This window comes from Camarhynchus parvulus, chromosome 1A (genome assembly GCF_901933205.1).
Source record: "Camarhynchus parvulus chromosome 1A, STF_HiC, whole genome shotgun sequence".
Lineage (NCBI taxonomy): Eukaryota > Metazoa > Chordata > Aves > Passeriformes > Thraupidae > Camarhynchus > Camarhynchus parvulus.
In genome coordinates, this window is record NC_044586.1 from 46,442,852 (window position 1) to 46,464,930 (window position 22,079).

General features: G+C 39.8%; 1 protein-coding gene across 2 annotated transcripts in view; it reads left to right on the top strand.

Annotated features, from left to right (window-relative positions):
* The window catches only part of ST7 (suppression of tumorigenicity 7), a 136,867-nt gene that overhangs the window by 62,261 nt on the left and 52,527 nt on the right, over nt 1–22,079 (top strand). For both annotated transcript variants that reach the window (XM_030960544.1, XM_030960546.1), the window contains exon 2: nt 15,212–15,294. In XM_030960544.1, coding sequence (XP_030816404.1) covers nt 15,212–15,294 — 83 coding nt within the window. The remainder of the gene's footprint in view (nt 1–15,211; nt 15,295–22,079) is intronic.

The window sequence follows — 22,079 nt, forward strand, 5'->3', positions numbered from 1 at the left end:
AGGCTTTCAAACTACTGCAGTGTGGAAGAAAGTAAAAATGGCCTTGTGAACTGGATGTTGGTGTGCTGGGGAAATTAACTTACAAACTCAGGTGTGCCCTGAAGAGGTGGAGGAGCAAATAACTTTTAACCCATGTGACCACTTCAGGTAATCTGACCTACAGACAGCACTTTGGTCCCACTCATGCTGGCCTCAAGCAAAAGATCTTAATGGGCCCATCTGCTGGCAGAGGCTCTGCTTTCCTGGCAGCTCTGTGCAGGGCTCCTGGTGATGAACAGTTCTGAAGCAAGGGAGTATAACTGTGGTGAAAAAATTTGTCTGCTCAGAGCAAAACATAAAAATCAATAGTGGTCTACTCAGAAATAAAATTATACTTTTCAAGGCTGTCAGTAGAGAATCCAGATGTTTCATTTTGTTTATCAATTTTGCTTTCCTTTTTTCTACTTATTCAATCTTATCAGTGAGGATTTGGCAGAAATTGCTTGACTCAATATGAGCTAAGTGTGAAACTGCAGGATAAATACTGTTTTCACTTTGCAGCCAAGCTCAAGGCGAGCTGTGCTGCTTGGTACCAGTGCAGTCTGCATGGAAGGAGCTTCTCCAGCCCCTGAGTCCTTGTCCACTTCAGTGAAGAGGCTCCTCAGGAGCTCGTTTTCAAACACCCAGGCAGCAGGCTGTGTAACTCAGGAGGATTTGCTTTAATTATTCATTTGAATGTCTGTGCTACGTATTCATTTGTAATTTTGCCTCAGTGATTTTAGCTTGCCTAATTTGCCAAAATTTCCCAAAACCTGAGTATGGGAAAAATGTCATGGCCTTCTGAGGCACTTCAGTTCTCCTCATACATACCCATGTAGTCAGCATTTTCTCACAGCCAAGCAGCATTGATGGCAGATGGGGCAAAGACAGCTTTAGTTTTCTAAAGAATGTTCTCTGGCCATTTTTTCCTTGCTGTACCTCAGAGGAACAATCAGGCATAGGATTAAATATGTTTTCTTGTTTCTGAAAACCAAGAAGAGCAACATACTTAAAATTGCAGCAAAACCAAGTGCAAGTTGTCTGCTCTGGTTTGAGACAGACTAATCTCTGAAGGATTTACCTGTCTGGTGGTATTTATTTAACTTGGTAAAACTGGCAATATTAAATTAAATTGTGAAAACTCCTACAGGACAAAAAAAAAGCTTTAGGGAGAAGGTAATGATTCTGTGCTATTTAATGAATTATTTTTAAAAATTAGTGTATTTCATGAGCAACAAACCTGGAGTAGTTTTCTCAGGAGTTTTACTTTCCAGGAAAAGGTAACCACCATTTTGGAGAAGTCTAGAAGCCTATAATATTTCCATTTCGAGAGGTGCGTTTTCCCCACAATGAGTTATGCCAGGTTCATAACTCATAAGGTAAAAAATACTGGATTTATTTTTTTAATCCAAAAATTAAGTGTTCTCAGGACAAAGAACTTGTTAATGGAAAAAAAACCCCCATGGATTTTGAAAAACAGTTAAGTACTGTTTTTTAATATTATGCTTTGCTGAGAAAACTGTGAATGTTTTGGGGAAAGGGTTAATTTCTTTCTTGAAGTATTCATGCATTTCAATAAACACATCTTGCCCCACTCCATGTCAGACAAGTACATTGTTTAATACAGCTGCAAGATGGTAGCATCTCTTGACACCATTTCAAGCTCACAGACCTGTGGTATATCCTGCCTTTGGCTTCTGCTAACAGTGTAGACTCTGAGCTTGGCTTTGCTGGCAAGCTTTGGTGTGCTGTTTCCTTCGGGCAGCAAAGCCTTAACAAGCCCAGATGGTTTTCCTTAATTCCCCTATATGATGATGTTTCAGAGTTTGGGATCTTCCTGCTCAGTGGCAGCTCTTCACCATGGGAAGGATTAATTGCTTAATATGAAAAATAGCTCTTTCAAGGGACCCATTCTTTAATAGTGCCAATATTGCTGCAGCTCAAAGAAACCTCCTTTGGGGAACTGTTTTTCTTTTTATGAAGTAACAAAGAAAAGAGAGAGATCATAGCCAAATACAGGGAGACCCAAACCCAACACAGTAGGTTATATGTTGTCTTCACTTTTTCTGCTAAAAAAGAGGTTTTTAGTCTGCAAGTCTGTATTAGCGTTTTGTTCTAATCACCTTTACATACGCTCTCATGCTCTATTTTGTCTCCCAACCCCTTTATATATAGTGAAAAGCAAACAAGTTTGCTTCACAGGTTTTGCTATGGGTGTGGTGTAGACTGCCGTGCTGTCCTAGGACAGACTGGACCTAGACCAGGTCTGCTGGAAAGTACTGGATGTAATGCCTTCCTTTGGATACAGTCAGTGATTTCAGAGGGTGACACCACCAAAATCAATCCTTGGAAAAGGCCAGAGCAGTTCACTTTGGGTGCTACATGCAAGTGAAGAGTCCAGTAGGGGGGACAGAAATTAGTGCAAAGATCTCTCTGCTGCTTTTGCACACAAAAGATTGCTTAGGTCTCTTCCCAAAGCACAGTCAGGGATCCAAAGCACTGCATGGAAAGACTGCAGGCAAGCCAGGCATGAAGCTGGGAGCAGAAGCCAAGATCCATTGCAAGTTCCATGTTGCTTCAGTATTATATATCCCTAAGCACACCTCTCTAATGGGCAGATCCAGCCAGAAAGTCAGCTGCCCTCTCGGTGGTATTCGGTGCTTTGAATAATAAGCAATAGGGGTTTTGTTGGTCATTGATATGCTGCAGTTCCAAGTCCTTAAACACACTTAACAGGTTCTGAATTTCTCTGTTTCTCAGCCAAATGGCATTTTGAAAAGCATTAAGTTAAGTAGCCTCCTACAATAATTTTGCATTCCCTCTTTGAGCTTTCTGTACCAGAGCCCACTTTGAATGTATTGCTGTATTGATTTTGTATTCTGCCATTCTCAAAGTTTTGTTCTGAATTTTTCTGTTGAAGCAGTTGCTCATTCAGATGTGTGTTCAGAGGGGAATTGGCTCCACGTGCCACACACTTTCACTCTCCCTTAAAGACCTGATAGAAAGTTCCTCACCACAGGTAGGGACAACTGGGAGTGGATGGGAGGTTCCCCAGCTGTTGAATCCTTTTGCATTGGCATTCCCCTACCCTAGAAACTTCTGGTACTTCATTTAGAGAAAACATGGTAAGTTTTGGCTTTAGAGACAACTTTTCCAGGGCAATCTAAATAGGTCAAATTAATGGATAGCAGCAAAAATTCCAATGCAGTGATTATTGTAATTAACCACCAGCATTGGAAGATTAGCATAGCCATGGTCACTAGTCCTAGATACTTTAACATGACCAGAAGAGGAACAAGCAGATGCAAGAAAACCACAGCATTTTGATGGGCTGTTTTTGCAGCATGGCCTCCTCTGGTCACTGAGTGCAGTGATAAGTGGCACTCAGTCATGTTTGGAAATCAGTAGAAGCAGTGACCACCAGGTCATGTGCTCAGGTCTTATCAGCTGTAGAGAATGGAAAGCTGGGCTCCTGAGATTTGTTTCACCTCAGTGACATTGCCTGCCTGGCCAGACTTTGAAAGCCACTTCCTAATTGTAGATGTTCAGTTTGAGCCATTGTGGCCTGCTTTTTGAGGAACTTGCTCTAGTCAGTGTCAAGGGGGGTACTTGCCAAGAGGATCTTCAGCGTTTACTTGCCTGTTTTGAGACCCAGATCTGCATGATGCAATGGAATGGAAGGGCAGAGTTTCTGACAAGCCACATTTCTGGCACACCCTCCCTTTAGCTCAGCATCTTTTTCACAAGCCAGTGTGCAAAAAACTGTGCAAAACCCAAGGCATAGACATAATCACAGAGGGGCTTTTTAAAAGTTGCTTTCTGTATCATCATTTCTAGAATCCAGCTACAGTTTTGTATGGTATGACATGCAGAGTATTTCCTGAGAGTTATTTACTAAAATGTGGGGATGTTTTCTTCAGCTCCTTGATATCTACCTGGGGAATTCAGGCAGGTAAATGAGTGTTTACTTCCACACATTCCCAGCTGGATCTAAGTGTGGGAGCTTCCAAATACCGCTTTGAATTTTCAGATTAGAGGTGATGCAGTATGTGAGTAGAGCAAGAACAGGGATGAGAACACAGGTTACACTGAGTTCTGTGCAGATGTTGTTCCTTGTATGAGTTTCACATCTACCAAGGGTGCCACATTTGGCTAATATAGTCCTGCATTTTTCACTTGTCCCTCCATGGTGGTTGGCTTTAGAGGAAAAGAAACCTGACAGTAGCTGCCAGGTAACTCTCAGTGCTGGGGTTAATGTGTGGAGGGGGTTGGGGTGGTGTTTCTGAACAGCCCGACTGCTGCTGCAGGTAGAGTACCAGTTTGAATCCTGTGTGCAAGTCCTGTTCCACCACTCCTCTGGGCCCTCCTACCTGCATGAGGAGAATCACCTCTTAAAAGATTCAGTAATTTTAAACAGAAGGAAGAAAAATTAAAGAAGACACTTTTGGACAGAATGCTGTTTTGGTTATTTTCAGCCGAGTCAGCCACGGTCATGTTTGGAATTAAAGCTATCAAATATTCAATAAGAAAAATAATGGGTGTCTTGCACTGCTTTTTCTCATGGGATTTCATCAGAGGCTAAACCAAATAATATCATTATTGTTAATGTTAATGAGGTAGACTAAGTGGCATTTAATTTGTCTTCTCATGAAACAAACCAAACTTTAAAACTGTGGACAGTCTAGTTCTGTCTCACAGGCACATAGGACCTTTAGAGGAAATGGCACTGGAGAGAGACTCACTGCCTATGGGGGACAGGAGGACCACCCCAGCCACAGGATGATAATTTTTAAAAAGTCTAACTTCATGTTGTTTGTCTATTAGTCTGTGTGAGAGTGGTGCTCCCTCAATTTCCACTGCGTCATTTGCTTTGCATTTGGTTGGAAATTCTTAATCTGGAGCACATTCTACTGAAAATCTTTATTATGCAAAATTCCCCCCTGACGTTTGTCTCCTCATCAGTCAGGTCCTGAATGCAGATTGCAGTTCTGTCTGCAGAGTTACTCAAGAGCCTTTTCCATTTTAATAAGTGTTGGATATCCCAAGAGACTGGTAGACAATGGAGATTATATAGTACTTGTCAAACCTGCTGCTGTGCTTTCTTTGAAATACCCCAAAATGGAGGCAAAGAGGTAAAAGTTTTCTACTTGCCTTGTCTTCTTTTTCTTTTGGTACAATTACTGCGTGAGTCACACAGTGTTAAGAATATTTTGAAGAGGAAAGCTGGTTATTAGGTACATAGCAATAATGAATCATACTTGCTGGAAAAATCATTTTCCCCTTATTTTTGTGCCACATTACCCAGGCCATCAGTTACTGGAAAAATACAAATCCCTGCCTCATATAGAAATCTATCATGGGTTGAAATTTCTTATGGGAGAAAACGGCACAAACACCTTATTGATTTTGTACGTAGGTGAGTTTTCAGTGACAGGATAATTATATCAGCTATTATAGATCTCCAGGGAATTGTCGTCATACTGCTGGCTGTAGTTATAAATGTTTTCTAGTCACCTCTATTCCAAGAAGCACCTTGCAGCTTCTTGTATGTAAAGAGATCAGCATCTTAGAGACTCTCAAAATAGATTTACTATATAGAGTCAGGCTGCCAAGGTTAGGACAGAAACGTCTGAAATAGAGTATTTCTCCAGAATTTTTAAAATGTTTTTTTAAAAAAAGTTTTAGTCAATGTACAAATTTCAGCCCAGTTTTCTGATTTTTTTTTTCCATTGCTAAGACAATTTCGTTTGTTGCACAAATCATGGTGCTCCTGTCTTTTTGTATGCCGAGGAATGCAACACACAAGCAAAGATGGAAAGTGTAGCACTGCTCATATCTGTTGGTTTAGTGCTCCTATCAAATCCTGCCTGGAACAAAAGGAAGCACAAAAGGAGGCTGCAGGGCAGCTGAGGGTGCTTTGTTCATGTGTCTCTTTTGTCTTAGCAGGGCAATACCTCTTCTGAGAGAGGTTCCTGGATAATGGGAACCCATGGGATATTTTCTCTTTTGTGGAATGCTGGTGAAAACGCTTTGCATGATTTGTCTCTCTAGAGCAGATTAGCCTTTGTTATCTCTGGCATTGGAATTAATCACTGTGACAAACTTTTAGTTTAGGGTATTCTTTACACAGCTTATGAACCAACATCAAAAAGATTTAATGGTGCAGTTACCTCCCTGAGTGCTGCATGAAAGAAGAGGGCAAAACTCAACCCATTCCATTGAAGGAGCTGTACTGATCTGGTACTTGGAACAAAAGCCCTTAATTTTCTTAAATGACTCTAGATAATTAGGTTTAGTAATTGGCTTTTGTTTTAATACAGCTTTGAAAGGCTAAACCACATAAATCTGTGTAATGCCTCAGAATAATCAGCAGTTAAGGTACCAGGTGTGTTTAACTTTGCAAAGAGTGCCAGTCCAAACTGAATAAAGATCTGTCGATTCAGTTACATGATGTTAAGAGGAATCTTGAAATAGGGATTTCTTTGAACACTTTGGGGTGCAGAGTGGAAAATAAGGTATTTTGTTGCAGTGTTTAAGTACATTTTTGCAATGAAATACATTACTATGTTATGATTTTTGGAAGAGTCCAATTGCTGTGCACCCTAAACTGAAGACCTAAAAGACTTTAAAACATCTGCTTGATAAACTGTGCAACATCCATACTCTAACCCTATTCTTGTTTTCTCTTACAAGTGTGTATCCAAGAGAAGGTAGATGTCTCTGCATGGTGATGCTCTGCAGTCACCTGAGAGACCTCTTGGCAATCCATCCTCATTTGGCTGCTGCATCACATCCGGATTTCCTTTGCTTTTGTGTTGGGTGATACATGTGCTGGTGTGTGTGTGATTAGTAAAGGAAACCACAACCTAACTGTGAAGGTGCTCTCTCCAGTGTCTGGATGGTTCTGCCTACAAAGACATCCATCACAAATCTAAGAGAGCACTTCCTCATGCAGTGCAATGCTGAACTAAAAATTTGACAAGAATTCATGATTCTTGAAACTAAATCTGCAGGGGAGATATGTATAATGACAGTGTTTCAAATCAATTTGCAAGCAAGCTGATTTTAGAAGAATTAAAGCTGAAAGTGAATTTTGCAAGAGAATTTGACTTGACAACAACATGACTTTATGCATCCACATCTCTAAAAATCCAAGTATTAATATCTGTACTTAACACGTCATTGCTCATCCTTGATGCCTCATTCTTATTTGACCCAGTCTTCCCTTTCCACTTGTACATTATTAATATCACTAGTCTGCTTTTAGCATTAGGACACCGTGATGGTCATAAAGAAATGCACAGTTCAACCCCTCATAGCTGAGGGCTGCAAGGGAAGTGGTTTCTCCCTCGTTTTCTTTAAATGGAAATGCTGTGGGGATTTTGTTGGTTTGGGGGGAGGGGACGGGTGGGTTTTTTTAGAAGGGTTTCTGCTGCCAGCTATTAGCAAATCTTGGTGTTCATGCAGCATGCTCTGCAATTAACAGAAGCTGTGTAATTAACTCATGTCGCCGCTGCATTGTGGAAGCAAGAGCAAATGTCCCTATCCCTTGGCAGGGGTAACTATGTGACAGGAAATTTGCATTATAATAGTGACTTGCATTCGGGAAAGTTGATCTTCTTTTCTTCATATTTTTACTCTCTCCAGATCTGCAAGGTAGGGAGCTCATGACCTCAGACAAATGGAATAGCAAAATACTGTGCTTGGATGTAGTGATACTAAGCTGGCTTTAGTATTCAAACTCCAAGACAGAATGTTTTCCTTGGGGTGGGCATAGTTATCGTGCATTTTCAGCCAGTATGTCTAACCTCTCCGTTCCTGAGGCATAGTGTAGCTGTTGACCACAGCAGGACATTTTGGGAAAATATAGCTGGGAATGGGAACCTTTAGTAGCACGTTTTGTTAAGGGTTTAATAGTTTGTGAGAAAAAGCTTTGGGGTGTATTTGGTAGCAAGGAATAACTTCTGGATACCATCCCTTCCCAAATGACCAAAGCTGTTATTGTTGGCAGTCTTATTTCTCCCAGTGAAAAGGTACTTCTGACATGCAAAGCATCTCTTGCTGAAATAAAAATAGCCTTTGTTTGCATTCATGTTGCCTGTGTAATTTGTCTTTTTTTACTTTTGCCATTCTTGCCTCTATCATCTTCTTTCTATGCATGATAATTTTTACTGTCATTCAATTTTCTAATTTTCTTTAAACTCATCTCTGTATTTTACTAGTCTACCTCTAACCTGGTTTTCTTTTTCCTTTCCCAAGTCACAGTAGGGTCTTAAGTGCCTTTTTGTCTCACAGATCTGGTTTCCTTGATGCACCTGTATGCCCTTCTGCCCTCAGCTCTGTGTTGGTTCTTATCTCTTATCAGTTACATTTCCCTGTATACTATTCACAGTGAGGATAAGCAAACTTACTGGAACAGGCTGAATGGCTAATGCACTCTGAAGGATGTAGTGTTTTTGTCTAAGTATCAAAAGTTCCACAGCCAGCACAGACTAATTTATTTCTATAATTACTAATGTCCTGCTAAGAAGTGAGACAAGGATTTTGATCAATCAGATAACTTTTGAACATCATAATATGAATATAGAGTTGGTATTGAAAAGCAAGCCAGCACAGATCATTGTGTCACTTTGGCCTTCAGATACTTAACATGTTAGCATGTTGGCAAGAATGATTAAATAGGATTTGTTTGCAATCCTCAGACAGCAATTTTTTTGGGAAAAGATGGACTGAATTTAGTAAGATTTGTTTCGGTTTTCTGTGCTGGATACAATTTGCTTAGTGGGCTATTGGGTCGCAAAGTGGAAAGAATGTTAGTTACCATTTTCAAAACTCTTTATTTTTCAGTTATAAGTAAATGAACCTGAAAGTTTTTGACACATAACTGGTCCTGTGTTTACTACCATCTGCTCGTTCTTCTCTTTGGGCTGTGCTTTGTGGCTGAAAGCCTCTTCCATCATACCCAATTTTACTCCAGAAGCCTGTCCCTACTCATGTTCCCTTTTTATTGTGTCACTCTATTGAAAGGGAAAACCTGTATTTAAGATGTGGAAACATGGCAGAGAGAATGTGGTGGTCTTCCATCCAGAAAGTTTTATTTCACTAATTTGAAATATCTGTGTGGGTAGAACTTTGATTATGCACAACTACGTAGGTGATCAGAGCTGAAGTAACAGGAGGCTTCTGGAGCATCACCATCTTCTCTTACCTAGGCTCTGATCCAGTGGCAACTGAGAGCTACAGACTCCTGGCCATTAGCACAGGCTCCAGGCAGTTGAATGTGACTCTCATTCAGCCTTTAGGATGGGACTGGGTGGTTGAACAGTGAGTGGGCATCTGGATTTCCTTGTGCACAGACAAGACACCAGCTGTTTCTGCCTGGAATGGCCACGTTTGTTTACGGGTGAGAATTTTTTTTCAAATTTTTGGAAATTTTTGGAAACAGATTGAGACAAAAGGCCTTAGGATGCTGCATAGCGTCTGCAACAAGTAAATGGAAAATCTCTGCAGCATTCTGAAACTTTTGAATGCTTGCTTCTTCTTTGGTAATTCTTTTAAGAAGTCTGAAGAAATTAAAAAAATCTTGATAGCTTCCCAGGGGAAATCCTGGTAAGTGGTGAAAGTGCTTTTGTTTTTCTGAGACAATACTCTGTGCTAGCTTTAAATCTGATGGGGTTTGTATTTACATTTAGCTGGAAACCATCACAGTATATGATGCATAATTCAGCCTGACCCTAGTGTGTTTTCCCAAAAAATAGGCAACATTCTTATGAGGGAGGGGTGAGAGTTCAAAAAGTTTATGTACAAACAGTTCAATTAAAGTTAAGAGTATGTAGTGTTTCATACTCAGAGAGGGAAAGTTTATACACTTAGTAAAAGAGGTTTACTGAACTTAATTTTGCCCTCTTTGCTGACACTTTGGTAGAAGAGTTCTTCATTGCTGCGACAACTTTGAACTGGGGAGCTTCATTAATCCAAGCAGAAGCCCCAGTGAAACAAGCCAGTCACTGCCCTATCTTCTGTAGCGTGTTGGAACAGCAGCCTGAATGGATGGTTGCAGTGAAAAGAAATTAAATTGCTGTGTCACAGGTCTCCAATGATAGGTTTCTTAGCTTGTTGCCTGCCTAAGGGATTTGGGGCTCTTGGCACCGGTGTTAAAAGAGTTTGCATCAGTCTGCTTACCAAGCAAATATTATGGAATGCAGAGGAGAAAGTACAGTAGAATTTCTTAGTGACTCAAATATTATAGCCATGATGACTTAAGGACTGGCAATGCACTAGAAGGGTTCTGTGTCTATAAAATTGTATATATTTTCTGGCAATTTATTCTTACAGAATTAAGTACTGTACCCAGTTATATTTTTTATTTATTTAAGTTACCTTATATATTATTTATTTATGCATAATATATTTTTTTATTTAACAAGGTTATTGAGATATGTATCATTTTACCTGCATTTTGAGATAACAAAGAGTGCCATAAATGATACAATCCTGTCTCTGCTTGATTCTGTTGGTATATATTATTTACATTACATTGCTGTTACATTTTTATTTGGACCTTACTGTACACTTCTATCACCTCACATTCAGAAGTAGGTAATGGGGCTGTCATTTCAGTACATCTGCATGTGGGAATAGTTGGTATTTGCAGTGCTCCCTCCCCTAGTTGACCTTCTAATGTAAATAACTGATGTAGCAGTTAATGGGATACTTTTAGCAGTTCAGCCAGTATTTTCTACTGTGGTTCCTCACATGCTTGAATTTTGAATGCCTCAAGAAATTTTTGAATGCCTTGAAGAAATTTATAAAGCAATAGTGGTTTTCGTAATCTTGAGTGATACATTTTACATGTTTCACAGATTTTGTTACTTGAAAAATACTTGGATTTTCCTATTGTGTTGAGTTCCAGGTTCAGAATGAATCACAAGTATTGGAAATGAAAAATACATATGACAGGAATGAAATGACATCTGCTTTCAAAAATATTTCAATCACCTCTTTCAATTAGTCTCAACTGGGAATCTTAGATATAAATGTTAGATTTTGTAACTTGTTTGCTGTGAATTGAACAGGATGTAAATTCATCTCTGTGAACAAGCACAGTTAATGATGAAATAACAGTCCTTCCCTAGGTAGTATACAGAAGGATGAAATTACTTATCAGTGTAACTTAGGCACTCCTGAAAATGTAAATATGCCTTATTCTGGATGTCTCAGGTATTATTAAAATGAAAGCAATAAAGAGAAGGGAAGAAAGAGGGGATGGAAGGCCAGGAGTCTCTCATAAATAGGTTTGGCTTTTTTAGACAGAATTTATAGGTCATGCTGATTTTCTTTTAAAAAATACAAAGCAAGCTGTACTAACACACCTAAAATAGATTGTTCACTGTCAAAAGTCTGTGCAAATAATTGGGATTTGACAGTAATTTCAAACAAGTTGCCATTGTGGGAACATCAGGCAAGTTTCTTTGTCTAGATACTCATTTCTTGCACTTTTTAAGTCCTACCAGGTTACAGACAAGAGATGATGTTGTGAACTGAATAGCTGCAACATCTTCCCTTTGTGAACAGAAATAATTAGGCATACACTGGAATTCAGAAGAAATGACATAGAGTAGTACCTTTTGCTGATGATTCTACCTGCCTTCTTTATTCTGCAGTCATCTGCTATTGAGTTCAGCTCACATTTCTCAGAAATCTCTCTGCTCTTCAGTCCTGCTGCATCATCAAATGGAAATAGAGAAATAAAACACTCTTACCCAAATTTAGGCAGATGGACAGGTAGTAATATCTAATGGCTCTACTTTACTGCAACATACTCAGGAGCCCTGATTCCACTGGGAGATGGAGATATTGGATATAATAGCAATTTCTTCAGTGTCAGAATGCTGATTGTAAAGAAATGCTCCCTTTTGGATAATGATATATATCACAATGCAAAAAGGGATTGATTTTTACTCTTGAGATTAATAATTATGAGAACTAGGCTTGATGTAGTTTCCACTGAAACAATGATTGAGTTCTCATTGACTTCAGAATAAAAATAGTTGGACCACACATGCTTAGTTTTACTTAGTTTTGGAAATATGTTTCTTATTAGAAAGTATTTCCTTTTGTTAATAATATTTATGGAGACAAAGGAACTGGGAGAGTAGCTAACAATTGGCTAAAGGTGATATTTTTCATAATGAAGTAGAAGATTCTTATATTTAATGAGTGGGAAAAAGAATGGCCAAAGGATTAGAGAGATACAGTCCAGATAAACAGCTCTGGTCATGGAGTGCACATGTATCAAATCTACTGAGTAATTTCAGTTATCTAGGATTCTGACCCATAAAATCTAAAAGCATCCAGCATCATATCTGTTCACCTTGCCAGTTCCTGTGACTAAGCTGTAAAAGTGAAGAATTGCAACAGCTTATATTGAGGAGGATAAGGGAGCACCAGTATATGTGCAGGCAAAGAAGAAAGCAGTAATGCTTGTGGAAATTACAGATAAATAAGATCCAGTCTCCATTCACATGTGAGAGTTTCTCTATAAACCACTATACATTGCTTGTAAAAGAGTGGTGACAGAGGAAAGCTAATAGCATTTCCTATGAGCCTTATTCAGTCTACACCACTGATGAGCTCCATACAGCTAATTTGTTGAGAGGGGTCTTCCAAGTGGGGATCTATTTCCCAAAACAATTTTTATGGATGGGAGTCAGTAATAATATTTAAAGCAAATAGACTATATCCTTATTCAATGGATATGCTCATGTGGAATCTTCACAGTAGACTTAGATGGCTCACAACTTTGGAAATCAAATTACTTCCAGGGTAATGGGAAATTTTAATAGAAAAAATTCCAGTATTCCATAAGTTGTGAAGCTGTGGTGGGAGAGTGGAAGACAAAGCTCCCCTGTGAAGTCTCTTGCTGCCTGGCTTTTCATGTTATGGTGGCACTGCAGTGGCACTATGTTACAAGGTAGAACACAGGCATCTATATCCCATCACAGCATATTCTCTCTCAGGCATATCCTGACCTAAGCAAAGGAAGTCGTTTCTCTGGCAGTCTGAAATTTCCCCAGTGACATAGTTTGAGTATGTCTCTGGCTTACATTTGCATTCCAAAATGAGGAATGTTTCTTCTAAAAGACTCGGGGTAGTTGGTGAAGCCAAAGCTATTTCAGTCTCTCCATTCCTCTTCCTACTCTTAGTAGGTGCTGTGGCTGAAGAAAGCAGGGACTACTTTTTCAATGTCTGCTTTTATTAGACATAAAGTCTGCTTTTATTAGATACAGTGGGAGGGAGGGGGGGGAGGGAGGGGAGGGAGGGGAGGGAGGGAGGGAGGGAGGGGAGGGGAGGGGAGGGGAGGGAGGGGAGGGGGGGGGGGGGGAGGGAGGGGGGGGAGGGGGGGGGGGGAGGGAGGGGAGGGAGAGGAGGGAGAGGAGAGGAGAGGAGAGGAGAGGAGAGGAGGAGAGGAGAGGAGGGAGAGGAGAGGAGAGAGAGGAGAGGAGAGGAGAGGAGAGGAGAGGAGAGGAGAGGAGAGGAGAGGAGAGGAGAGGAGAGGAGAGGAGAGTGTAGCTGTGTTGCAGACAGCAGTTGAGAGGATGTGATGCTGATTTACACTAGCTGAGAATCTGGCATCCAGTGCATTTGGGAAAGAAAATGTACAGTGGCATTAAAACCCACCAGATTTATTCTTTGCTATATCAGCTTGGTACTTTAATGCCACTCGAGTGGACTAGGAAAGGACAGTTCCATTTTAACACTTTACAGCCTCTTCAAGAAAAATAAACAGCACAGAAAATAAGCAGCCAAAACCCAAACAAAGCAGCCAAATTGCAGGGCTTTAATCTCTTTTAGTGATTCATTTCTGGAAAACGGGTTTTTTTTACTGGTCATGGAAATTAAATCATATGTTTGATGGTTTGTATTCTGCTGTTGTTGTCTCCTCTTCATTTTTTGGCTTCATATTATTTAATTTCTGCTAGATGTTATTTCTAAAGAGAACAGAATGAGCTGAGGGCCTCACACCTACATATCCAGGTCTTTTATCAATGTTTTTTAATGACATATACTGTGCTACAAGCCTTCTAAATTTATCTGCTAAACTATGGTCAGTTCCCTCTGCAGTCCTGGATACATGTACATATACAAATATATATGTGTGTGTGTATATACATAAATGTATATATGTATGATAAATTCTTTGGCACTGGGTAAGGATGAGACCAGTAGGGTTGTTTACAGAAGGCATTCTAATCTTTTATGTGGTTTAATAAGGAATGTTTTCATTTGTGGAAAATGGAAGTGAGGGAAAGTTGCATTTTCTTTAAACATCTAGAATTTAGTAGAACTCCAGTTCTCACTATTAGCTTCTGTAGAGTCATCAAAAACCTAGAATATTTTCTGGGTACTCTTAAGGCCAGCCATATGGATTTTCTGTGAGGGATGAGCATGACTACCTGGTGGTTTTCTCAGCAGCTTTCAAGATGGGATATGAGTAGAAAAGCCCTTTGGATTTCCAGAGGCCCATACAGATGTAATTGCTCATCTGACTTCACTTCTGCCCTAGATTTCAGATAATCTGGACAACTATCATGATTTTCACCCCTTACTAAAAAAGCTAGTTAGGTCTTTTCCTAATCACTTATTCACTATTGTCATACTTAGTAGTTCACCAACTTTGGAGCAGTAAAACAAATTAGGAAAATGCCATTATTTTCTACTTTGTAAGTGAGGAACCAAGGTACTGAGAAGTAAAAAGCATAAAAAAAACTTTTATCAAGATCTACAGGATGTTCAGACAATGTTGAATGCAGGACATTGACATGGACTTCAAGATTTCTAACTGCAGTGAATTAGCAAAGGCATATAATAAAATGTTTTCCATATATCATGGGGAATCCTAAACTCTATGTCAGTGGAGCACTGTCTGAAATAGGAAAGTCCCAGACATGTGTGCAACTGTTTTCCAATGCCTTGTGATTGACTTTGTTGTGAAAACAAAATTGTGCATGTGGCAGTCTAATGCTCTGCTTTATAACATTTAAGTCAAATGGAACAGGATATTAACTGTTATTTTAACTGTCTTTTTTATCAAAGCTAAGGTAATAATTTACCTGCAGGTGGGAGGAGGGAGCAACACATGGAGGGCATGTCCTGCTCTTGTACCCATGGTTTCCTCTCTTTTCTTTTGCAGTGAGTATGTTCTTGAACACATTAACCCCCAAGTTCTATGTTGCCCTGACAGGCACATCCTCATTAATCTCAGGACTTATTTTGGTAAGTACTACATCTATTAATACCACTTTAGAATTTGATTTTTTGATATCCAGAATTGTATTTCAGGCTTCATGCAGATTAATAGGTATCTTTTTTTCTTCTGTAAATTTACAGTTCTGCAGCACATAAAATTTGTCTTTATTTGTATGTCTCTTTCTGTGGGAGTGAAAACGAAAAAAAAGTGTTTCAGTGCTGTATCTTTGAAGATAAAAAAAGTCTTGAAGAACAATGTGACTCACTAACAACCCTACAGTAATTCTTAACGAGTGTTTGCACATTAAGTGCTTTCCTTGACAAGTACTACTGAAATGAAAAAGGCCAATAAAAGGAAGAGGAGGAAAGGTACCAACTATCTCAGTGTAGTGTGGTCCTTTCTGAAAGATACAGCAGGAATTACTAGAGAAACACCAGTTCTGGTGCCAGGATTCCAAGGGATAATTATTTCAGATCTTCACTTCTAGAATCTTTCCCAGTACATAGCTGCCTATTTGCTTAAATATCTGTGGTTTTAAACCATATTAAAAACCCTCCTCCCATATGTAATTCTTGAGGGCTTCTTTATGCAAATTGATGCAGTGGAGTGAATCATAATACGATCATAATGCAGGAGTCCAAAGCAGAGCATTTTCTCTGAATTTTATTAAATATCTTCATAGAAACAAATGGAAATTAAAAATGTAGGAATTAACAGGGTGTACATATGTGTATGTGGTCTCTTTTTGTTTCCTCAGTGCTGAGAGTTGGCTTACTGCTAACATAAATGAACAGTATAGCATAACACAGAACAGATCAGAATGATCCTCTAGTCCAGCTGCCTGATGACTTCAGGGCTGACCAAAAGTTAAAACATGTTATTGAGGGCATTCTGCAAATGCCTCTTAAGCACTGACAGGCTTGGGGCATCCACCACCTGTCAAGGAATCCTGTTCCTGTGTTTGACCACTTTCTCAGTGAAGATATTCTTCCTAATGTTCAGTCTTATCCTCCCATCACAGCTTTGAACCATTCCCATGTGACCTGTCTCTAGATAGCCAGAAGAAGTGATCAGCCTCTCCCTCTCCACTTCCCCTCCTCAGGGAATGGTTGCCTTTGTTTTAGTCTTGTTTGTTCAAGTTGTACACTTTTAAAATCTGCTGGATACAAGCTGTAGACCGTCCCTCACCACACCAAATCTAGGCATGTAACTGGGGACCAATGAGACCAAGTGTCAGCTGTTGTAGTGGTAAGTGGAAAGAGGAGTGAGAGAAACATGTCTAGAGGCTGGTTCACCCCAGATCTACTAATCTCAGAGAAACCTGAAAGCAGCTAGGATCCTAAGTGAATACTATCAGTTTGGTTTAGGAAATCCACATCTCTCACTTCCACATTGCCTGTAGCCTATGTAGATAAACAAATGGCATCCTTGACTGCTTAAATGCCTGTGAGACTCGCATCACTTAGATGATTTCAGGTATTAAGCAGCAGGTGCACTGCTGCTGTGCCTTGCTCTGAGTTTCCTCATAGTGGAAGGCAATTACCTAATGTTTGCACCTTGGGCATTCATCAGTCTTGTATGGATTGAGCCCCAAAGCACTCGACAGAGCTCCAGAGAGATCAACAGAACTTTCAGAATATGAACAAGAGCCAGACCTGTAAGACTTGGATTCAGTTCAGCAGAACTCACTCAAATGCACAGGAGGAAAATTAAGTTAGACGCAGCACTGTCACTCAGAAACAAGAAAATGCTGTGTGCCACCACCAAGATGAGAAGGATTGAGAGAAATAACATGGGTTTCAAAGACATGGTTCCATATTTGTTGCTACAGGGTGAAGACAGCAGGAGGAGGTGGCAAGACAAAGACAGTTTATTTTTTGCCCTATTGAATTACATTACAGAATCAATCAGGAATAAAAACTTTGAAGAGTGACTAATTTATGTGGAACTAAATTCATCATTGCAAATGTGGGTACATTTTATACTGTACTCATGAAGGCAATTTCTGAGGAATGAGCTCAGCAGGCAACTTGTGAGCAAGAAATTTCTACGTGCTGTGTTTTGATGGGAAGTACAAGAAGGAAGTGGCAAGAAATACTCAAGACTATGATATGGAGAAGGGGCACAAGGACACCAATAGAAACCTTCCACAAAAAAATCAGATTGAGCCTTAATCAAAAGAAATCACTTAGTATTACTTGAGAAAGTCCATTATGAACAAGTTGAAGAAACAGTGAGGTGATGGAGGTGTAGACACAGAAATCAGACTGAAAGCCTTTTTTTTGTTTCTTTTTTGTGTCTTCACTACTGGCACCAGTTGTTTGCTGTTCATATGGCACCTTCCTAAATGTGAAAAATGTATATAGGCCAGACAGGTAACAGCCACGAACCTTAGATTGTGGGGACCACTGTCTGTGCTGAGAGGAACATGTTTTCTGTAGATTTGATAATGGCAAAAGAGCAAAGCAGATGTGGTCATGGAAAGAAGAAACTGCAAGTTGACCAGATCACACATCAGAAAAGATAGCTGATTAAGTTCTAGTGAGGTAGTGCTAGCTTGTCATTAGCCCAAGTGTGCTTCAGATTAAATATTTCTTAATCTTGCTGTTTACCAGTGGCCCAGTTTTACATGCTGTTTACCATGACCAGTAACATGGTGAATTGCCCACATTGCCACACACATCAGACTACACAGCATCATCAGTTCTAAAGGATTCTTAGTCCTGTTAATGGTATAAAGTGAAGTTCTTATATAAAATAAACATTCTCTTGTCAAATCTGCATCACTGGGGTACTTTTTAGGCTAGATGTACTATTATTGCTTGGAATTTTCCACCATATGGGCTGTCAGATTTCTTTCTATTATCAGTTGGCTCCAGTTCCTAATCAGAAGGAGAAATCACAGCACCACAGGTTATGAAACAATGGAAAATTCCATCATTTCAGAAGTGTGGTAACTGATGGGAAAGTGATTGCTTTTCCTAACTCATGTTTGGGTCATGAAACAATGACTGCAAAGTTCAGTTTTGGGCAATTGAATACTACATTACTCCTTTGCAAAACACTACACTCCTCTCTTATTTTGTCTCATACTTTGTTTTAATTCTTTAGGTAAAATTTTGGCCTCACTGCAGGCAATGTGACTTAATTGAAGCAAGGATTTCAGGCCTTTTTTCTTATAAGTCAGAACTGTGCAGAAAATACTTTTCTATCTCAAGCATTTTCCTTAACAATTACTTGACTACAGCACATAGTTAAAAATTAACAATTTGGCATATATTCACTTCATCCACATGCTGTTGGAAGCATCAAAAATAAGAAGATTCAGTCCACAGTTGCATTAGAAATACTGTATTGGAAACTTGGTTCCACCACAGTTACTGTTGATCCAGTAAAATACAGTGTGCTGTCCCACAGAATACAATGAGCTGCATTGTATTCAATGTCTGGGTGGTTGAGGTTTTCCACAGGGTAATAAAACTGTCACAAAACACACCTGACATCCAGTAAATGCTGTGAACTAGAACTATGCAAATGCCACTGAGATTTCTAAATAAAGCCAGATATTTAACATACAGTTATCACTAAAGTTGCTCAGCAAGCATGTGAGGCACTCACACCGCAAACTGATAGAGTCTCAGTTCTAACAAAGCACAGGTAGAAGCGAACCTCAGACTTAAATCTCCACAAGAATTCCTCATTATTCTACTTCTGAGCTTGGGAGAGTAGTGTCTTCTGCTACACAATGAAAAAACATTCTGCAATGAGTAAATACCAGGTCTTTCAGATGCAAGAATTAGAAAGCCAGCCTACAGAGGTAGAGCATGAGTCTGGACACTGCCTAGCACTGAGCAGCTAGGCTGTTTGCTGCTACCCAAGTACATAGCAGGCTGTCAGAGTGACAGCCTTTTGTAACCAATGGTACCAGTACAGGAAGTCTGAGAGAGAACCCGAGTAACACAGGACTTATTTTTTGTAGATATTAATTGTTTCACTACCTTTGTGTAGTCTGCTGCAGAGAGCCAGAAAGGTGGCTGAGTTCTGGGTGCTGCCACAGGCTCTGGGAAAGTCTGACAGTTGTGCAGGGACAGTCTTTGAGGGCTGAAAAGCAATACATGGTAACTGTTCAAAGTTTCTGTACTGCTCAGAGAAGGCTCAAGGTCAGGAAGGGCAGAGTCATTGTAGGGAGTTCCTAAGAAACTGGAAACACTTGCCAAGGAGCAGATGAGAGAGGAAGGGTCTATTGGAAGGCAGGCTGTAACCCAGTCCACAGACAAGAAAATGCTGTCATAACTAGGTGGGGTCTACACAGTGTTGAGAGATGTAACACACTTAATCCAGGCAATATGTTATTTTCTTTTGAGTTTCTGTATTTCCAGAGGTGGATGAAGTAAATAGCTATTAATTCTGAATACGCTGCTCACTAGCAGTGCAGGTATGTTCTCCTGCTAACTCTTTGAGATAAGACAAATGGAGGTTCAGTAACCAGGAGCAGAGTCTAGGAGGATGCTGAGTAGGTGTATTTAATTTAGAAGGAAAGGGGGTGCTTATCCTTCAAGGCTGTCATCAAGGACACTCAGCATGGTCAGAGGCATGCTGTTTTCCTAGATCCAAGATGGGCAGGACTGGAGGATCAGGAGCCACTGGCTACCCCTAACAGCTAAATAAAACAGACCAGCAGCTTGCTTTGTTGGAAGGCAAGTAGCATTGTATAGTCTTACTCATATGGATGAACACTCTTGCTTTCCAAAACATGGATGACCTTTTCCATAGTGTCTACTGGAAACAGCCCCTGGGCTGTAATACACCTGGAACATTTGCAGTCATTGCCTGGGGAGTTGACACAGGCCAGGTAGTGTGCCAGCAAACAAACAGCATGGATTATTTGAGCCAAACCTGTGTTGTGGTCCCTTTTATTTATAAAATAGGCTTAACCATGGAATCAAGTCTTGCTAGCACTATGCGGTTCCTCCAGAGAGTAAGTTTCCTTGAAATCCATTAGATTGGTTAAAGAGTACTCCAGATCTAGCCATCTGAGACCTGAAAGTCTTATTGCAAGGCTGAAAGAGAAATCTGAGCTGTGGAAGTTGCTGGCAAATTAAATCCTTTAGTGCTTCTGTTGAAGACTCCATACACATACACTAGGAGGGGATGTCTAAGAGACGATGCCTGTCTCAGATATGAGAAAGAGTAAAGCGTAATTCAAATCATGGACAGACACTGCTCCTTGGTCCAGTGAGAACCACCACCAAAACCATCCCTTGTGAATTGATGCATATATAATGGAGTATCTGTTCTGAAAAACTGCAGGAAGATCAGATCTGATAGCCAAGTGATGTGGAAATAGATTCATTGCTACAGAGCTAAATAAAATTATCTGGGATTGTTTGTATGTGAGAGCAGAGATAAGAAAGAGGATGACTATAACATTTTCATTGCACAAGGGAAGAGAAGTGCATTAAGAAGACAACGTTTCCAAAATCAAGTACTCTCACATTAAGCAATACCTATACCAGATTAAAAAAATAAAAATTCTAAATTGCACTTCTTAATGCACAAAGCTGGAAATGTTCAGAACAGGGTTTTAACTTGGCCCTTGGGAACATTATGGTCCCAAAAATCCCTTGAGAGTTTGGAGATGTTTGACCCTGTTTCAATTTGAAAGCACCAACTAGAAAGATCCCCAAGAAGTTTGCCACTGCTGTGAAGGGGAGAGCTCTGAAGATGAGCTCCCGTCCCACTGTATGTATATGACAGAAATGAGGTGGCTTTTTCTTTCAGAGGTGGTGCAGAAATTACCTTTCTGATAAATTTCCTCTCTACTCCAGATCTCTGTCAGTGAGTAATTAATCCTTATAGTAATTTATTCTATCAGATGATCTCGCATCTGCTGAACTGTTAAAAGATTGACATGTTGACTTCACATGGCTTTCAAACTACATGATGCAGTTAGAAGTCAAATTTGATTTATAGAAATCAGGTTTCAAACCAGGTGATGCTAAGATGCAAAAATTCTCTAAAAATAATTTATTGTTTTGACTTAAGTACCAAATTACTGATTTTACCTCTTCATACATGCTGAACAATTCACTCCAAGCAAAGGCTTGTGATGATGATGATGATGATGATGATTTATGGCTTTAATTTCTGAGAGATGGTATGGATTGAGATCTGGCTGATGTTTCCTGGCATTGGATTCCCTCAACATAGCAAATATTTTTCAAAGCTGCCTTAAACAATTTATGAGCTTTAATGCCATTTTTAAAAATAATTAATGTATTTTTAAGTCTAAGGAGGCAGACTTACAGCTGTGTCACATGTTTGAGCAAGTTTCTGTCACTCAGCTGAACTGTAGCCGAGACTACACTTATGTATATGTACGTTCTTTGTGATTGTCCCCTCAGTTTCATTGAAATTCAGTGTGACAGCTTCCCAGCTGGTATACATTTGTGCAGGACAAGTGGGCTCAAGTGTGCTTTTGTGCTGCTCACTCCCTCTCTGGGTTTTACTGACCTCATCTAAAAGCTGATCATGACTGAACTAATGAGCAGGAATTTATTAGCACATTTTGCAAAACGTTTTTTATTTCCTCTCTTAGAGAAAGTAAAAAACTTGTTAGATATGGTCTGAGTTTCGCACAGCCACTCTATCAGCTGTACCTGAGTCCCTGACTTAGGCTATAGTGAAATTCTTCCTGAGTGTCCCTTGCCTCAGTGCAAGACTATAATCCTTCATTCCTAGCACACTCTCCCTCTGAGGCTTTGGACAGGTAGAACTGTGGCTTTTGTGCCTTGCTTTGTTCCAAGGTTTT